We start from the raw sequence: 17,916 nt of genomic DNA, 5'->3' as shown, positions 1-17,916 counted from the left end.
TAACCTTTTTTTGTACATAGTGTCAGCCTCCTAGTGGCAGCAGCATACACCCATGGTTTCTGTGTCCCCCAATGAAGCTATGGAGAAAAGAAAATATATTAGCCCTAGGAATCCAGTTCACACTCCAGTGCTGCCGTTCTGATGGTCTACGCCGGTTGCCATCACTACCGCCAGTCACCTAACCACTGATTGGCTGCAGGATCAGGATGCTGGTAATCGAGATGTCATCACTGCTACAAAAGCAGAGATTGTTGGAACTGCAGCACTGAAGCGGAGCGTGCACAGCTTACTGTTTACCTGCTGTCAATTTTTTAAACAGACTGGTAGACCCCTATAATCCACGTCTTTATGTTCCAGCAGCCGATAAATGAGACTTCTAAAGAGAATAGATTGTATAACAGTCACAATGACGTGCCATCAGATTCTTAGTGGAAAACCTACCTGCTGCCTGTTTTGGCATTAGAGCAGTAGCCATTACTGTTCCCAGGAGTTTTGATACCGCGACCCGGACCCCATAGTTAGAGCCCTCTAGCGCCTTGAAGCACAATGTGGCTACATTCTCCAGCTCCGCTGTCCACATAAACACGGCCTCACTCTGAAGCTCCAGCAAACACTGCAGAAACATAGCACGTGTTATTAGCTCACATGTGCCTGCAAATCCACGCAAGACATGACACCTACATTCTTCAAAAGGTCACAACAAGGCCAGGTGCACACGTTCGGTATTTGGTCAGTATTTCACACCTGTATTTGTAAGCCAAAACCAGGAGTGGGTGATAAATACAGAAGTGGTGGCGTGTTTCTATTATACTTTTCCTTTGATTGTTCCTCTCCTGGCTTTGGATAACTGAGGTCAAATACTGATGTATAATACTGAATGTGGCCTTAGAGTGATTTTAATCTCTACAGCCGGTAATCACAATGATGCTTATCGCTTACAAAATTTTTAAGCTGAACTGTCATTTACTGAGTTTTTATGTTGAGCCAGTGGATTTTGTGCTGTTTTTAACGCTAAAAGGAAAGCCAGGCATCTTCAGTCTGTCTTTTTGGGCTCCCCATAGACAGAGCGGACCCATCTGAAAAATATATTAGGTGCACATACCCTTAGAGTAACAATCGACCAGTCCTGTTAATTGTGTTTGTGGCTTAGCCAGGCCCATTTAAAACCTATGTGGTTCGTTTCTATTCAGTTCCCCAGTAACCAAAGAGCACTCCTGAATCGATAATCACTTATATCTACAGAGGAGAAACCAGGACAAGGTACAATACACACTGACTTACCTTGGCGACTGCACATCTAACAGCCATGGATCTGTCTGTCAAAAGGGATCGTGTATTTTTGTAAATGTCTCTGTGACTGGAAGCTGCAGCCCCTCCAAGACCACTAAGAACTTTTTGAAGGCTCATTAGGATTTCACTTCGCCCCTGTGAATTGCCAAAATAAGGGTTAAACATCGATTTCTTAAAAGTTTCTGAACAACAAGTAGACAGCAACTTATCTTTTTAGCTTATTGTAAAGGAGAGACCACATTGTAGGGCTGGACACACACAGCCGCGTCTATGCCCAACGCCTGTGGTGGCCAATGAACGCACGATTTTGTAACAAAATTGTGATGCCTTTGGTCCCTGTTGGTGGATAGCGTTTCGGCAGCACAGTAAGCCACACCATATGTTCTCACCCTAAGGGTGCAATCATGAGTTTTTTGTGCTGAAGAAGAAGCATATTTATTTTTTCTGGACAACTTTAGCCAACATTTTTTTTAGAAACACTTTGGAGAAACCAGAACTCAAAAAAATCATGGCTACAATTGGTAACCCTGCCCCTTCCTCTTCGGTACTCCCCTACTCTCCCCGATTGACATACCTTTCCGGTTCCATGATCCCTCCGGATGTCTGAAATCTCATGCACCATCCATCACTGCTGGGGCTGGTGCATCCACAGAGCGATGATGAGGAATTTGCCCACACATGGGAATGTACTGAGCTTGTGCCTTCATAACTTAGGACATTATATTACTAAACAGCTGAACAGGTGCACAGCACTTACCTCTGCGCTTTTTAGAGATTTTAGGAGATTATTCACAGTTTCATGAAATGAGCTTCCCAACATCCTTCCCATCTTTTCATAAAAGGCTCCCACACAAGCAACTGCAGCCCTACAGTAGACATAAAATATTACTAAAAAGTATACATGACGTAAAAAGGATTACTGTATCTACACTGCATGTAACCGACTATGCTAGGGATCATCATTTTACTTTCCTAATCAGCTGCCATTAGTACCATTCCTTGTTTACCCATGACTATCACAAAATAATAAAACAAAAATGGAAAAGCAGAACAAATATTTATCCAAAATGTAAACACATAACACAAGATGACATAAAGAATAATGCCCCAGATGAAGCATTTGCGAAACGCTTGTCAGGTTTACTCTGAGTAGGTTGAGAATTCTTATTCTATTCCCTATGACTATTTAGTCTTTTAATTTCTGGATAATTTTTTTATGGTTTCCATCTATGATCTGATTGCATTATGCAATGACTTTTCTGATCAAATACATGTATTTACATTCTCTGTTCGGTGCCTACCTACCTACTTATATGTGACTTTTCTTCTCCACCCATGTAATATTTTGTATATATCTCTCTCTCGGGCGCTCTTTTTGCCTCTAATGTACTCAGAGATTTTTTTGGAATTTTTTTATTTAAATTTGAAGTAGGTTTTTATATTTTGGATAAGTATTTGTCTTGTGTTTCCATTTCTTTGGGTTTTATGTTGATAATGCAGTGGGAAAAAAAACACCAAGACAGCGCTTGCATGATACATGAGGATTTACATACTAAATAGCTAATACTGTAAATGCTGAGTAACTCCGGAGGCAGAAATAAGGGACCAGCATGGCTTCAGCTCAAATACGTCCATGCTAATTTAGAATGATTTTTGTGACTTCAATGAGCTAAAGACTCTTTATTGCCAAAGTTTACTTTCCCTCTTCTCAAATGGAAATTCTCTGTGTTGCTGAATGACAAAGCTGATCTCATTAGGAGCCATGTAATGCTAACGTTCCCCAGCAGGACAATGGCTCTTGATCAGCACCTCAACACGGCACAGACCCTCCTAGTAAGAACCACACTGTCCCCATTTAAATAAAGAAAATTTAGAACAAGCTCTCTCATGAAATTAGCTCTAACTTTAAAATAGGATTAAAGGGGTTGGCTGAGATGTTACAGGGGTGGTCCGAAATCCCAGGTCAGATTGAGGCTCACAATCTAAGTATGTCTTTGGATTGTATGAGGAAACTGAAGAACCCAGAGGAAACCCACGCAAACTCCTTGCAGATGTTGTCCTTGGTGCGATTTGAATCCAAAACCCCAGCGCTGCAAGCACTGAGCCACCACTCTGCCCGCTTTTCTTTATAATTTCCTACTTCTATTTTTATGACGTTTCGTTTGAGAATCCCAGTGCATGCCAGGATACTCAAAGTGTCATCGGAGGTAAGAAGCTGTGGCAGTGACCACCACTTGCGAGGGCAGCACTGGTCTCTTCACGCCAGGTATTCTGCCTCCGCAAGTGGTGTTAGAAATGCGTATATCTGCACAGAGATTGAAGCTTCAGAGACTGGGAGTTCTGTGGAAACTGTTTGGGTAAGAATACAAGGACAGAACAATGGAAAGGACACCATTGTAGGCATTTACTACAGGCCGCCTGTGCAAGCTGAAGATATGGATGAACTCTTTATGCATCAAATGGCCAAGTTCTCCAAAAAATATGACATAGTTGTCATGGGAGATTTCAACTATCCAGACATTTGTTGGGAATCTCTCTCAGGCAAAACTAACAGGTCAAGGAAATTCTTATCCTCTCTTGCTGACAACTTTATCTTCCAAAAGGTAGGGGAGAAAACAAGGGGAACTGCTACCTTGGATCTAATCCTTATAAACAGGGAGGAAATGGTTGAGGAGGTAAAAGTGGCTGGGACCCTAAGAGGTAGCGACCATGCTATTTTAGAATTTTGGATAACTAGAGGCGGAAGACCTGTGAAGACTCAGACGTCAAGGTTAGATTTCAGAAAGGCAGATTTTAAGGGATTCAGAAAGAGAATTGGAGGGATCCAATGGCTGGATATCCTTAAAGACAAAAATGTCCAGGAAGGATGGGAAATCTTGAAAAATGAAATTCTCAAAGCACAATTGTTAACAATTCCGAAAAGAGGGAAGAATAGGAAGCATTTAAGGAAACCAGGATGGATGAACACAGAACTTAAGCACATGCTAAAAAGGAAGAAAAAAATGTTTATAAAATGGAAAGAGGGAGGCATATCTAAAGAAGAATATAATGCTGTCTGCAGAACCTGCAGGGCACAAATCAGATTATTAAAGCTGAAAATGAATTGAGGCTTGCAAGACATGTCAAAAGCAATAATAAAGGATTTTGGGGATATGTCAAAAGTAAAAGAAAAGTCAAAGATGCTATAGGATTTTTACAGGATGAAAATAATGAAATGGTAAGACAGGATGTTGAGAAGGCTGAACTTTTAAATTCCTATTTTGCATCTGTTTTCTCTCAGAAAGGAAATGTAACATCAACTGTTATTCACTGTCCTATTAAGGGAATAGAAGAATCCAGGATATCTATAAACAGAAAGATAGTGAGGAAACACTTAGCTAACCTAAATGAATTCAAGTCTCCAGGTCCAGATGAATTACACCCCAGAGTACTGAAGGAGATAGCAGAAGAAATTTTTGAACCCCTCTCCATAATCTTTGAAAATTCTTGGAGAACAGGAGAAGTGCCAGAAGACTGGAGAAGAGCAAATGTTGTTCCTATCTTCAAAAAGGGGAAGAAGGTGGACCCAGGCAACTATAGGCCGGTGAGTCTGACTTCTATACCAGGAAAGATCTTTGAACAAATTATTAAACAACATGTATGTCAATACCTGGATAAGAATGAAGTGATTAAACAGAGTCAGCATGGGTTTGTAACTAATAAGTCATGTCAGACTAACTTAATTTCCTTCTATGACGGTATCACTGATTGGGTGGATCAAGGAAATGCTGTAGATATAGTATATCTTGACTTCAGCAAAGCATTTGACAAAGTCCCTCATACAATCCTTATTGAAAAAATGACTAAGTATGGAATGGACAAGGCAACTGTTAGGTGGATTCATAACTGGCTTAGTGATCGGACACAAAGAGTGGTCGTAAATGGCTGCACATCCAGTTGGAAGAATGTCTCAAGTGGGGTACCACAGGGCTCTGTCCTGGGCCCTGTATTGTTCAACATCTTTATCAACGATTTAGATGAAGGAATTGAGGGTAAACTGATTAAATTTGCTGATGACACAAAGCTAGGAGGGATAGCTAATACTAGAGAAGAGAGAGAGAGGATTCAAAAAGATTTAAATAAACTGGAGAAGTGGGCAGCAACTAACAGAATGGTTTTTAACAGGGAGAAATGCAAAGTACTACATCTGGGCAATAAAAATGAAAAAAGCATATACAGAATGGGAGGAATAGGGCTAAGTGACAGCACATGTGAAAAAGACTTGGGTATACTAATAGATCACTGACTGAATATGAGTCAACAGTGTGATGCAGCAGCAAAAAAGGCAAATGCAATTCTAGGATGTATTAACAGAAGCATACAGTCTAGATCACGTGAAGTCATTATATCCCTCTACTCCTCTTTGGTGAGACCTCATCTGGAATATTGTGTCCAGTTTTGGGCACCACATTTTAAAAAAGACATCAACAAACTGGAGCAAGTTCAGAAAAGAGCGACCAGAATGGTGACCGGTCTGCAAACCCTGTCTTATGAGGAAAGGTTGCAGGATTTGGGAATGTTTAGTTTGCAAAAGAGAAGACTGAGAGGAGACTTAATAGCTGTCTACAAATATCTAAAGGGCTGTCACATTGCAGAAGGATCAACTTTATTCTCATTTGCACAAGGAAAGACTAGAAGCAATGGGATGAAACTGAAGGGGAGGAGACACAGATTAGATATTAGAAAAAACTTTTTGACAGTTAGAGTGATCAATGAGTGGAACAAGCTGCCACGAGAAGTGGTGAGTTCTCCTTCAATGGAAGTCTTCAAACAGAGGTTGGACAGACATCTGACTGGGATGATATAGCGAATCCTGCTTTGAGCAGGGGGTTGGACCAGATGGCCCAGGAGGTCCCTTCCAACTCTACGATTCTATGATTCTATGATTCTGACAATGAGCTCTGTTGCTGGCTTGTTACTGCTGATTTGAGCCGGCAACAGAAAGCGCACTGTCATTGTGCACATTGCACTGGGACTAGCCCAGCCCCTGAAACAATTGTCATTGATAACACTTTGTTCCAAGGAGGGGGCAGAGGCTGTGGCAGTGACTAAATCCTCCACCCCCTGATGACGCTTCATTTACACTGAGATTCTCAAATGAAGTGTTATCAAAAAGGAACTAGGAAAAAAAAAAAAGCAGTTACATAGTTTAGTTAAGGAAGGATAGGGAATTTTTAATTCAAGTATATTAGAAAATAGTTTAATTATGGCACTAAATAGACAGGGATTTAGGATGAAAAGGAATTTGGATTTCGGACCACCCCTTTAAGAAAGTAGCCTAGAAGCAAAAAATATAATACACCCCCATGACTGAAAGCTGGTGGCTCCCAGGAGGAAACACGTTCATTTTCTCCCGGTAGCCACCCTTTCAGTAAGGTGGTTGGGTAGCATTATACCGCTATTTACCTGTATATTAACCTTATGTCTGCAGGTAAAAAGCATATTTCTAGGTAACAGGATCCCATTAAGCAATAACGATATACACTTATTAAGTCCCCTGCTGCTCTATCACTGCCACTCTGGTAGCCCCTAACAACTCTACAGCAATGATGCCATGTACATCAATTACATGACCAATATGACCAAGCAGCCACATGACGAACGTGCAATCAAAGTGGCTGCAGGGTCAAATGAATGATGACTGTAATGTTTGGCCAGCAAGACTGGTGGGACATTTAACAACTGAGTAAAAGTTTTGTTTTTCCCGGTTTATAGACCACTTTCATAGAATTCCCCCCCCCCAAAAAAAAAAAAAAAAAAACCTTCAAAAAGATGGGAAAGAATTACAAAAAACATGTCCTCTTTCTGTGGAAACTAATACTACACCTTTTTGTGTGTGGTACTGCAGCTCAGCCTCATTCACATCCATAGAGCTGGGCCACAATATCAGACACAAACCGAAAAAGGAAAAAGAGGCAAACCCCCTAATAAACCTCCCTGCACTGGATGTACATGTGCACCCTGCTGCACAACACTGATGCCATAGGGATTGCTATGGGCGCGTCCAATGGCAGGAGGCTTACAGTTTGGTTGGCAGATAGGCGGCAGTGTCATCCTTGCTTTTTATCATTTCATTGCACTTGTCAAGTGTTTGGAACACGGTGTAGGTGTCTCCAATGCTGTAGAGAGTGGCGAGATGCTTGGCTAGTAGTTTGCGTGTAGGTGGCCCGGGGGAACTACTTATGAGCCCAGTCAGCTGCTCCACAAGTTTTTTCTGGTTTTCTTTGATGTCGGTCTGCAAGAAAAATAGACATTATATAGAATAATACATTGTGTGTTATTACAGAACAGATCCATACAGCACGCACACACGTATACAAGTATCAATATTCCGTGTTTTCAATAGACCACCAATTCTGCAATCAAACAGTATTTTGCTATGAACGTTTCATTACTTTCAACTTTATCTCATTGATAGGTGAATCTAATTTTTACAATTTTTTTTTTATACAGATGAAAACCATATTAAAAGGGGAAAAGACAGCGACTATAAAATGTAGCATGAAAGGTCTAATTGTAGAGTAAATTAACCTACCTCATTTAGTGTGCAATGTAAGGACTAGGGGGCACTCGTTACTGGTGGAAGAACGGCGATAACGACAGCTAAACAGGAAAGGGTTCTTTACAGTTAGAGCACTCAGACTGTGGAATGCCCGACCACAGGTAGTAGTAATGGCAGACACTATAACAGCTTTTAAAGAAGGGCTGGACGATTTCTTTGATACACATAACATTGTGGGTTGTAGCTAATTTAGTGACGAAATGTACAGTTGGTGGAGAAAGGCTGAACTTGATGGACCTAGGTTTTATTCAACCTACGTAACTATGTAATACATAGGCACCAACATTTCTCTCTAGAGTAAGACCACCTGTCTATTAACCTCTCATGCCACAACTATGTCTTGATGGGGACATGGATTCCCGTGATACACCTGCCTTGTCTTCCCCCCCAGTAACATCTCCAGCCAAAAACAGGCTCCATCACCATGATGACTATAACTGGAGAAAACTGTTACAGAGCCACTAACCCTAGATGCAGCACGCGAGTGTGACGGAGGGATTTCTCTATATAGAAGGCGTCATTCCAATATAAATTGATAAAAAAATTTTTACTTTTCAGTACACTGATGATTTTTCAGATCAACTCCCGCACATATACGCTCTGTGACATACATACATGCAACCATGTGCTGCAGAATCGTACTGTTACCTTGTTTGCTGCGATGAGCACTTTGTCCAGGAAGCGCAGCCATTCAAAGATAAAGACAGGTTTCTTAGCCTCTGTGACCTGAGCCAGAGCATCTTCTTTCAGTAGCAAACTGTGGGCGAGCTCCATGTCTGTCGATTAATAGGTGCCGACAACAACTGGAAGGAGACATTACTAAGAGAATTAGTAAGACCCTCATGAGGTGTGCAGAATATTGGCCATCCGTGCTCCACATGTGAAGAATAATGGCCATCCGTGCTCCACATGTGCGGAATAATGGCCATCCGTGCTCCACATGTGAAGAATAATGGCCATCCGTGCTCCACATGGGCGGAATAATGGCCATCCGTGCTCCACATGGGCGGAATAATGGCCATCCGTGCTCCACATGGGCGGAATAATGGCCATCCGTGCTCCACATGGGCGGAATAATGGCCATCCGTGCTCCACATGGGCGGAATAATGGCCATCCGTGCTCCACATGGGCGGAATAATGGCCATCCGTGCTCCACATGGGCGGAATAATGGCCATCCGTGCTCCACATGGGCGGAATAATGGCCATCCGTGCTCCACATGGGCGGAATAATAGCCATCCGTGCTCCACATGGGCGGAATAATGGCCATCCGTGCTCCAGATGTGCGGAATAATGGCCATCCGTGCTCCAGATGTGCGGAATAATGGCCATCCGTGCTCCAGATGTGCGGAATAATGGCCATCCGTGCTCCAGATGTGCGGAATAATGGCCATCCGTGCTCCACATGTGCAGAATAATGGCCATCCGTGCTCCACATGTAGAGAATAATGGCCATCCGTGCTCCACATGTAGAGAATAATGGCCATCCATGCTCCACATGTGCAGAGTAATGACCATCCGTGCTCCACATGTGCAGAATAATGGCCATCCGTGCTCCACATGTGCGGAATAATGGCCATCTGTGCTCCACATGTGCGGAATAATGGCCATTTGTGCTCCACATGTGCAGAATAATGGCCATCCGTGCTCCACATGTGCAGAATAATGGCCATCTGTGTGCCACATGTGCAGAATAATGGCCATCTGTGCGCCACATGTGCAGAATAATGGCCATCCGTGCTCCACATGTGCAGAGTAATGACCATCCGTGCTCCACATGTGCAGAATAATGGCCATCCGTGCTCCACATGTGCGGAATAATGGCCATCTGTGCTCCACATGTGCGGAATAATGGCCATTTGTGCTCCACATGTGCAGAATAATGGCCATCCGTGCTCCACATGTGCAGAATAATGGCCATCTGTGTGCCACATGTGCAGAATAATGGCCATCTGTGCGCCACATGTAGAGAATAATGGCCATCCGTGCGCCACATGTAGAGAATAATGGCCATCCGTGTGCCACATGTAGAGAATAATGGCCATCCATGCTCCACATGTGCAGAGTAATGACCATCCGTGCTCCACATGTGCAGAATAATGGCCATCCGTGCTCCACATGTGCGGAATAATGGCCATCTGTGCTCCACATGTGCGGAATAATGGCCATTTGTGCTCCACATGTGCAGAATAATGGCCATCCGTGCTCCACATGTGCAGAATAATGGCCATCTGTGTGCCACATGTGCAGAATAATGGCCATCTGTGCGCCACATGTAGAGAATAATGGCCATCCGTGCGCCACATGTAGAGAATAATGGCCATCCGTGCGCCACATGTAGAGAATAATGGCCATCCGTGTGCCACATGTAGAGAATAATGGCCATCCATGCTCCACATGTGCAGAATAATGGCCATCCATGCTCCACACGTGCGTAGTAATGGCCATTCAACTGCATAGGACCTGGGCTGCAAAAGCCTCTAAACATTATATAGAGCTGAAGTTTTCTGCTTCATACATTTCTTACAACCAGTAGTGGGAGAACCCGGGTGTTGGACCCCTACAGATCTGATAATGATGACCAATCCTAAGGATAGGCTATCAATATCCAACTAGTGGACAACCCCTTTAAAAAGGTCTACTAGGTTGCAGAACCTGAACACAGCTGTGTATCACAATGATGTCTGACGCTGGCCCCACTTAATAATATACTATAGTCTCGTACTTTGGTCTGGACAGTCCTGACCACACTGGATGGACACCATTAATACTTTTTTATGGAGTTTTATTAAGTCGCTTTCTTTTTTTTTGTCTAGAGGTTGATGATGTTTTCTATTCCAAATTCTCCAAAATGGTGCACAAGGGTCATGAATTTTTCGCAAAATCAGAAATGCTTTTTTTGTTAACCTTTAGCTTTTTAATGCAAAATGTCACATTTGGCTACAATTTGGTAAATTTCTGCAAAAGTTTCAGATGTACATAAAATTAATTTAGAAAGAGGGGGAGGGGAGTCAGCTGGAGTACAACTGCGCAAAAAGGTTGCAACTTCTTAAAACGGCTCAGCTCTAAATAACCCCACCCACACCACTGATTGGCAGCTTTCTGTGTACACTGTTCATAGGCAGAAAGCTGCCAATCAGTGGTGGGAGAGAAATTATACATAGCTCTTAGATATGGAAGACTACATGGCCATTATCCTCTAGTGATAATCTCCTGTTGATAAAACAATCATTTTATGAAAATTACAGCAAGAAGCTCAGTAAGTGACACATCGCTGGAATCAGGGTCTCTGTCTCTACATTATACTGAAGTCAGATCAGGTGGAAAAATCCTGGTCACAGATTCCCTTTAAAGGGGTTATCCTACAAACATTTTTCACCTATAAACCAGTCCAACCACTTGGCCCCCCACCAGTCATCAGAATGGGGTCCTGTGGAGCGGCGGTCACACATAGAAGTGAATGTAGAGGCGGTCACACATAGAAGTGAATGGAGCAGCAGTCACACACAGAAAGGAATGGAGCAGTGATCACACAGAGGAGAATGGAGCAGCGATCACACAGAGGAGAATGGAGCAGCGATCACACAGAGGAGAATGGAGCAGCGATCATACAGAGGAGAATGGAGCAGCGATCATACAGAGGAGAATGGAGCAGCAATCATACAGAGGAGAATGGAGCAGCAATCACACAGAGGAGAATGGAGCAGAGATCACACAGAGGAGAATGGAGCAGAGATCACACAGAGGAGAATGGAGCAGAGATCACACAGAGGGGAATGGAGCAGAGATCACACAGAGGGGAATGGAGCAGCGATCACACAGAGGTGAATGGAGCAGCGATCACACAGAGGTGAATGGAGCAGCGATCATACAGAGGTGAATGGAGCAGCGATCATACAGAGGTGAATGGAGCAGCGATCACACAGAGGAGAATGGAGCAGCGATCACACAGAGGTGAATTGAGCATTGATCACACAGAGGTGAATGGAGCAGCAGCGATCACACAGAGGAGAATGGAGCAGTGATCACACAGAGGTGAATGGAGCAGCGATCACACATAGAGGTGAATGGAGCAGCAGCGATCACACATAGAGGTGAATGGAGGAGCAGCAGCGATCACACATAGAGGTGAATGGAGGAGCAGCAGCGATCACACATAGAGGTGAATGGAGGAGCAGCAGCGATCACACATAGAGGTGAATGGAGGAGCAGCAGCGATCACACATAGAGGTGAATGGAGGAGCAGCAGCGATCACACATAGAGGTGAATGGAGCAGCAGCAGCGATCACACATAGAGGTGAATGGAGCAGCAGCAGCGATCACACATAGAGGTGAATGGAGCAGCAGCAGCGATCACACATAGAGGTGAATGGAGCAGCAGCAGCGATCACACATAGAGGTGAATGGAGCAGCAGCAGCGATCACACATAGAGGTGAATGGAGCAGCAGCAGCGATCACACATAGAGGTGAATGGAGCAGCAGCAGCGATCACACACAGAGGTGAATGGAGCAGCAGCGATCACACACAGAGGTGAATGGAGCAGCAGCGATCACACACAGAGGTGAATGGAGCAGCAGCGATCACACACAGAGGTGAATGGAGCAGCAGCGATCACACACAGAGGTGAATGGAGCAGCAGCGATCACACACAGAGGTGAATGGAGCAGCAGCGATCACACACAGAGGTGAATGGAGCAGCAGCGATCACACACAGAGGTGAATGGAGCAGCAGCGATCACACATAGAGGTGAATGGAGCAGCAGCGATCACACATAGAGGTGAATGGAGCAGCAGCGATCACACATAGAGGTGAATGGAGCAGCAGCGATCACACATAGAGGTGAATGGAGCAGCAGCGATCACACATAGAGGTGAATGGAGCAGCAGCGATCACACATAGAGGTGAATGGAGCAGCGATCACACATAGAGGTGAATGGAGCAACGATCACACATAGAGGTGAATGGAGCAACGATCACACATAGAGGTGAATGGAGCGGCTGTGACACATAGAAGTGAATGGTGCAGAGGTCACACATACAAGTGAAAGGAGCAGCGGTCACACACAGAAGTGGATGGAGCGGCGGTCACACATAGAAGTGGATGGAGCGGCGGTCACACATAGTTGTGGATGGAGCGGCGGTCACACATAGTAGTGGATGGAGCGGCGGTCACACATAGAAGTGGATGGAGCGGCGGTCACACATAGTAGTGGATGGAGCGGCGGTCACACATAGTAGTGGATGGAGCGGCGGTCACACATAGAAGTGGATGGCGCTGCGGTCACAAATAGAAGTGGATGGAGCGGCGGTCACACATAGTAGTGGATGGAGCGGCGGTCACACATAGTAGTGGATGGAGCGGCGGTCACACATAGTAGTGGATGGAGCGGCGGTCACACATAGAAGCGGATGGAGCGGCGGTCACACATAGAAGCGGATGGAGCGGCGGTCACACATAGAAGCGGATGGAGCGGCGGTCACACATAGAAGCGGATGGAGCGGCGGTCACACATAGAAGCGGATGGAGCGGCGGTCACACATAGAAGCGGATGGAGCGGCGGTCACACATAGAAGTGGATGGAGCGGCGGTCACACACAGAAGTGGATGGAGCGGCGGTCACACATAGAAGTGGATGGAGCGGCGGTCACACATAGAAGTGGATGGAGCGGCGGTCACACATAGAAGTGGATGGAGAGGCGGTCACACATAGAAGTGGATGGAGAGGCGGTCACACATAGAAGTGGATGGAGCGGCGGTCACACATAGAAGTGGATGGAGCGGCGGTCACACATAGAAGTGGATGGGACCTCCGTTCTCATGATCAGTCCCAGCAGTCGCCCATTTATCAATGTCCTGTAGACTGGGGATGTGTGGTACATGGAGAACCCCCCCCCCCTTTGACCCCATGTAATATGGTGGAACATGTATATTGGTGCTGACACGTCTAATCAGGTCTCAGCGACACTGCATCCTGGGTCAGTGAGACCTGACAGACAGACCTGGCTCCCACACCCTGCAGCCACTATGCCAGCACACTGCCCACATCCCTGCTAGCCCCGTATGCCCCAACCACCATGATCGGGCGATCGTTACCTGGATACACGTCTACAAGCCCTCAGCCTGCTGTCACACATAGCCCCGCCTCCCGGAAGCAGTGTTTCCAGGCACTTGATGAGGTCAATAGATCGCGACACGCAGCCACAAACTCTGCGTCAATGCTCAAAGCAACCATTTTAGATATGGGCAAAGCCGGAGACCAGAGCTGTCTGGCTGAAAACTACGAGGTGTAACTATCAGTTAGCCCACATTGGCGACAGCTAGAACATCACGTGCCTGCGCTGCAGATATGAATTTACTGCAGGTTCACAACATGAGTTTAATTGCCAGTAACTGTAATGGTGAGTGCAGGAGAGAAGAGCTAATGTGACCCTGGTGCGCCCCCTGGTGGAGGAGCCACTGCTGTACAATGGTGAGTATGCAGGGACGGATCACCGGGGGAACTGCACGTTTTTACATAGGCTCCAAATAAAGTAATGTCTCCTCACTGCACCCCAGTCCTCTACCCCTGTAACTGCCCCCAGGGAGTATAGAGTAATGAGAGCAGGAGAACCGCGGCTTTTCACTGATCTCGTGAATGGTTTTTAATTCATTGTCAATAACAAAAGAAATATGGTTGCAGGGGTTATAGCCGACACAGATTCCCCGTAGCAGTGCGTGCCCATGACATGCCCCCATAGAAGTGCGTGCTCACCACAGATGCCCCCCCATAGAGGCGCATGCCCTCCACAGATGCCGCCATAGAAGTCTGTATCTGCCACAGGAGCCTCATAGCAGTGTGTGCCCATCACAAATGTCTCCATAGAAGTGCAGGCCAACCACAGACTCCCCCGTAGCAGTGCATGTCTGCCGCAGATGCCCCCATAGAAGATAAGAAAAATAAGTTTTATTATAATCACGGGGGCGGGGGGGGGGTCCTATGGGTGTCACTGGTCCGAGCAAAGAACTGCAGTGCGCAGGTGCTGGGAAAGGTCAGAGAGGCCCAGCGCCTGCACAGGAGCGCGATGCCAGGGAGCAATGAAGCAAGAGGAGGGCGGCATCGCAAGAAGATGGGAGGCGCAGGACCTGGACCTGCGACACCCTTCGGACCGGAACGCCCCCCGGGTGAGTATAATAAAAGTTATTTTTCTTATCTTTCAGGTTGGATCCGGGGGCTTATCTACAGCGTTATAGAATGCTCTAGATAAACCATGAAAAGTGATGGCCGTATCTATATATATATATATATATATATATATATATGAGGCATCGTGATTACTCGCTAATCCCGCCCCCTGCACAGTAGCTCCACCCCCCACCACATCACCACACACAGTCCCGCCCACCCACCACATTGCCACACACAGTCCCGCCCCCCACCACATTACCACACAGTCCCGCCCCCCACCACATTACCACACACAGTCCTGCCCCCCACCACATTACCACACACAGTCCCGCCCCCCCACCACATCACCACACATAGTCCCGCCCCATCACCACACATAATCCCGCCCCCACCACATCACCACACACAGTCCCGCCCACCCACTACATCACCACACATAATCCCGCCCCCACCACATCACCACACATAATCCCGCCCCCCCACCACATCACCACACATAATCCCGCCCCCCCACCACATCACCACACATAATCCCGCCCCCACCACATCACCACACACAGTCCCGCCCACCCACCACATTGCCACACACAGTCCCGCCCCCACCACATTACCACACACAGTCCCGCCCCCCACCACATTACCACACATAATCCCGCCCCCCCACCACATCACCACACATAATCCCGCCCCCACCACATTGCCACACACAGTCCCGCCCACCCCCACATTACCACACACAGTCCCGCCCCCACCACATTACCACACACAGTCCCGCCCCCTCACCACATCACCACACATAATCCCGTCCCCACCACATCACCACGCACAGTCCCGCCCACCCACCCACCACATTACCACACACAGTCCCGCCCCCCCACCACATCACCACACATACACCCGCCCCCCACCACATCACCACACATAATCCTGCCCCCCACACATCACCACACATAATCCCGCCCCCCCACACATCACCACACATAATCCCGACCCCCCACCACATCACCACACATAATCCCGACCCCCACCACATCACCACACATAATCCCGACCCCCCACACATCACCACACATAATCCCGACCCCCCACATTACCACACGAGGCTCCGTCCCCGCACATTACCACACGAGGCTCCGTCCCCGCACATTACCACACGAGTCTCCGTCCCCGCACATTACCACACGAGTCTCCGTCCTCGCACATTACCACACGAGGCTCCGCCCCCGCACATTACCACACGAGGCTCCGCCCCCACACATTACCACACGAGGCTCCGCCCCCACACATTACTACACGAGGCTCCGCCCCCACACATTACCACACGAGGCTCCGCCCCCACACATTACCACACGAGGCTCCGCCCCCACACATTACCACACGAGGCTCCGCCCCCACACATTACCACACGAGGCTCCGCCCCCACACATTACCACACGAGGCTCCGCCCCCACACATTACCACACGCAGCACTTCCTTTCTATTTAATTCAACCACTTCGGCCAAGGTAAGCGTACATTTAATTGCATCCGCATTCTCCCAAACAAAATGAGCCAAGAAGAGTCGCCAGGTCCATCTCACAGGCTGCAGTAAAATCCGGACAACGATGCAGTAGCTGCTCCACAGCAACATTATCGACAAAATCGTAGGATTGGTTATCAACAACGAACACCTGAGCAGATTGATAAGGACAGAGAGAGATATCACAAGGTTTATATCAACCGAGTGACAGAAAGAAGGGAAGCTGATATATATAACCAGCGTCAACGAAGAAAGAATTTGACACCTGCGGAAGTTGAAAATAACAATGCCCGTCGACGTAAACTGCCACCACCTTCGAGGTATGCAGCAAGAAATCCACAGAATATACCCAGTGAACACCACGTGGGAAAGCGAGACGTTACGTGTAGTGATTGCGGTGCATCTCACTTTTGGAAAGAAAAATTACACAGTGCAAAGTTTGCGTCATGCTGCGGATGTAGAACTATACACTTACGTGAAGTAAATGAATATCCTCAGCAATTTCAAGCATGGTTTACTGAAGATACGAACGAGGCAAAAATTTTTAGAAAGAACATCAGAAAGTACAACAGTGCTTTTGCCTTTGCATCCTTTGGATTTCAGTCAATGAAATTTTCCGGTGGCCCACCCGTTTTAGTCATTCATGGACAAGTGTACCACTGTACATCAACTTCTCTAAGGTAAAAGACCTGAATACAATTTAATTCATTCCTGCTCTTTTTTAATAATTAAAAATATATTTGTGCTTTCTTTAGAGCTGATACTCCTTCATATTCACAACTCTACATATTGGATCCTGAGTATGCAAACATTCAACGATTAAATAACGAGCAAAATGAAGGATGCAAGAGGGACATAATGAATACTATTGACTGTTTACTCAGAGATATCAACCCATTTGCTCAGGCTTTCAAGATGATGAAGTATTTGATTGATCAGCGTGGCTACGACTAGCATAAAATCGAAATGTAGATAACCAAAGATAGACAACACGACCCTCGCCGATACAACTTGCCGACAGCCAATGAAGTTGCAGCTGTGTTTGTCTCCGATGATGGAGAGCTGCCGATCAAAAGAGACATTGCTGTTCATCCCATTGGGCAATGAGGACTACAGAATATTGTGTACCATAGCCCAAGCTGTGATCCAATGCTGTATCCACTCCTCTTTCCGTATGGTGAACACGGCTGGCAACCTGGAATACGGAAGCAAGGGAGAACTGCAAAAAGGAAAAGTCATGAAACGGAGGAAGGTGACGATGAAGAACAGGAAGATATCAGTCACAATGCAGGGGAACAAGAGAAAAAAAAAACAGAAATGTGTCGATGAGGGAATTC

General features: G+C 46.2%; 2 protein-coding genes across 3 annotated transcripts in view; one reads left to right on the top strand and one right to left on the bottom strand.

Annotated features, from left to right (window-relative positions):
- HEATR5B (HEAT repeat containing 5B) overlaps nt 1–14,071 on the bottom strand; it is a 103,581-nt gene extending 89,510 nt beyond the window's left edge. For both annotated transcript variants that reach the window (XM_073557592.1, XM_073557594.1), the window contains exons 1-6: nt 13,990–14,071; nt 8,540–8,694; nt 7,353–7,564; nt 2,048–2,156; nt 1,282–1,425; nt 442–613 (exon numbers count right to left, since the gene is read on the bottom strand). In XM_073557592.1, coding sequence (XP_073413693.1) covers nt 442–613; nt 1,282–1,425; nt 2,048–2,156; nt 7,353–7,564; nt 8,540–8,665 — 763 coding nt within the window. In that variant the 5' untranslated portion in view covers nt 8,666–8,694; nt 13,990–14,071. The remainder of the gene's footprint in view (nt 1–441; nt 614–1,281; nt 1,426–2,047; nt 2,157–7,352; nt 7,565–8,539; nt 8,695–13,989) is intronic.
- Nucleotides 14,072–14,152: 81 nt separating this feature from the next.
- Nucleotides 14,153–17,916, top strand: part of CEBPZOS (CEBPZ opposite strand) — a 57,409-nt gene continuing 53,645 nt past the window's right edge. The window contains exon 1 of the mRNA XM_073557595.1: nt 14,153–14,365. Within this exon, the coding sequence (XP_073413696.1) occupies nt 14,363–14,365 (3 nt within the window). The 5' untranslated portion in view covers nt 14,153–14,362. The remainder of the gene's footprint in view (nt 14,366–17,916) is intronic.

Source organism: Dendrobates tinctorius, unplaced genomic scaffold (genome assembly GCF_039654945.1).
Source record: "Dendrobates tinctorius isolate UK_male_01 unplaced genomic scaffold, ASM3965494v1 ptg000250l, whole genome shotgun sequence".
Classification (NCBI taxonomy): Eukaryota; Metazoa; Chordata; class Amphibia; order Anura; family Dendrobatidae; genus Dendrobates; species Dendrobates tinctorius.
The sequence above is the reverse complement of the archived record's forward strand: the minus strand, read 5'-3'. Positions and strand labels throughout refer to the sequence as shown.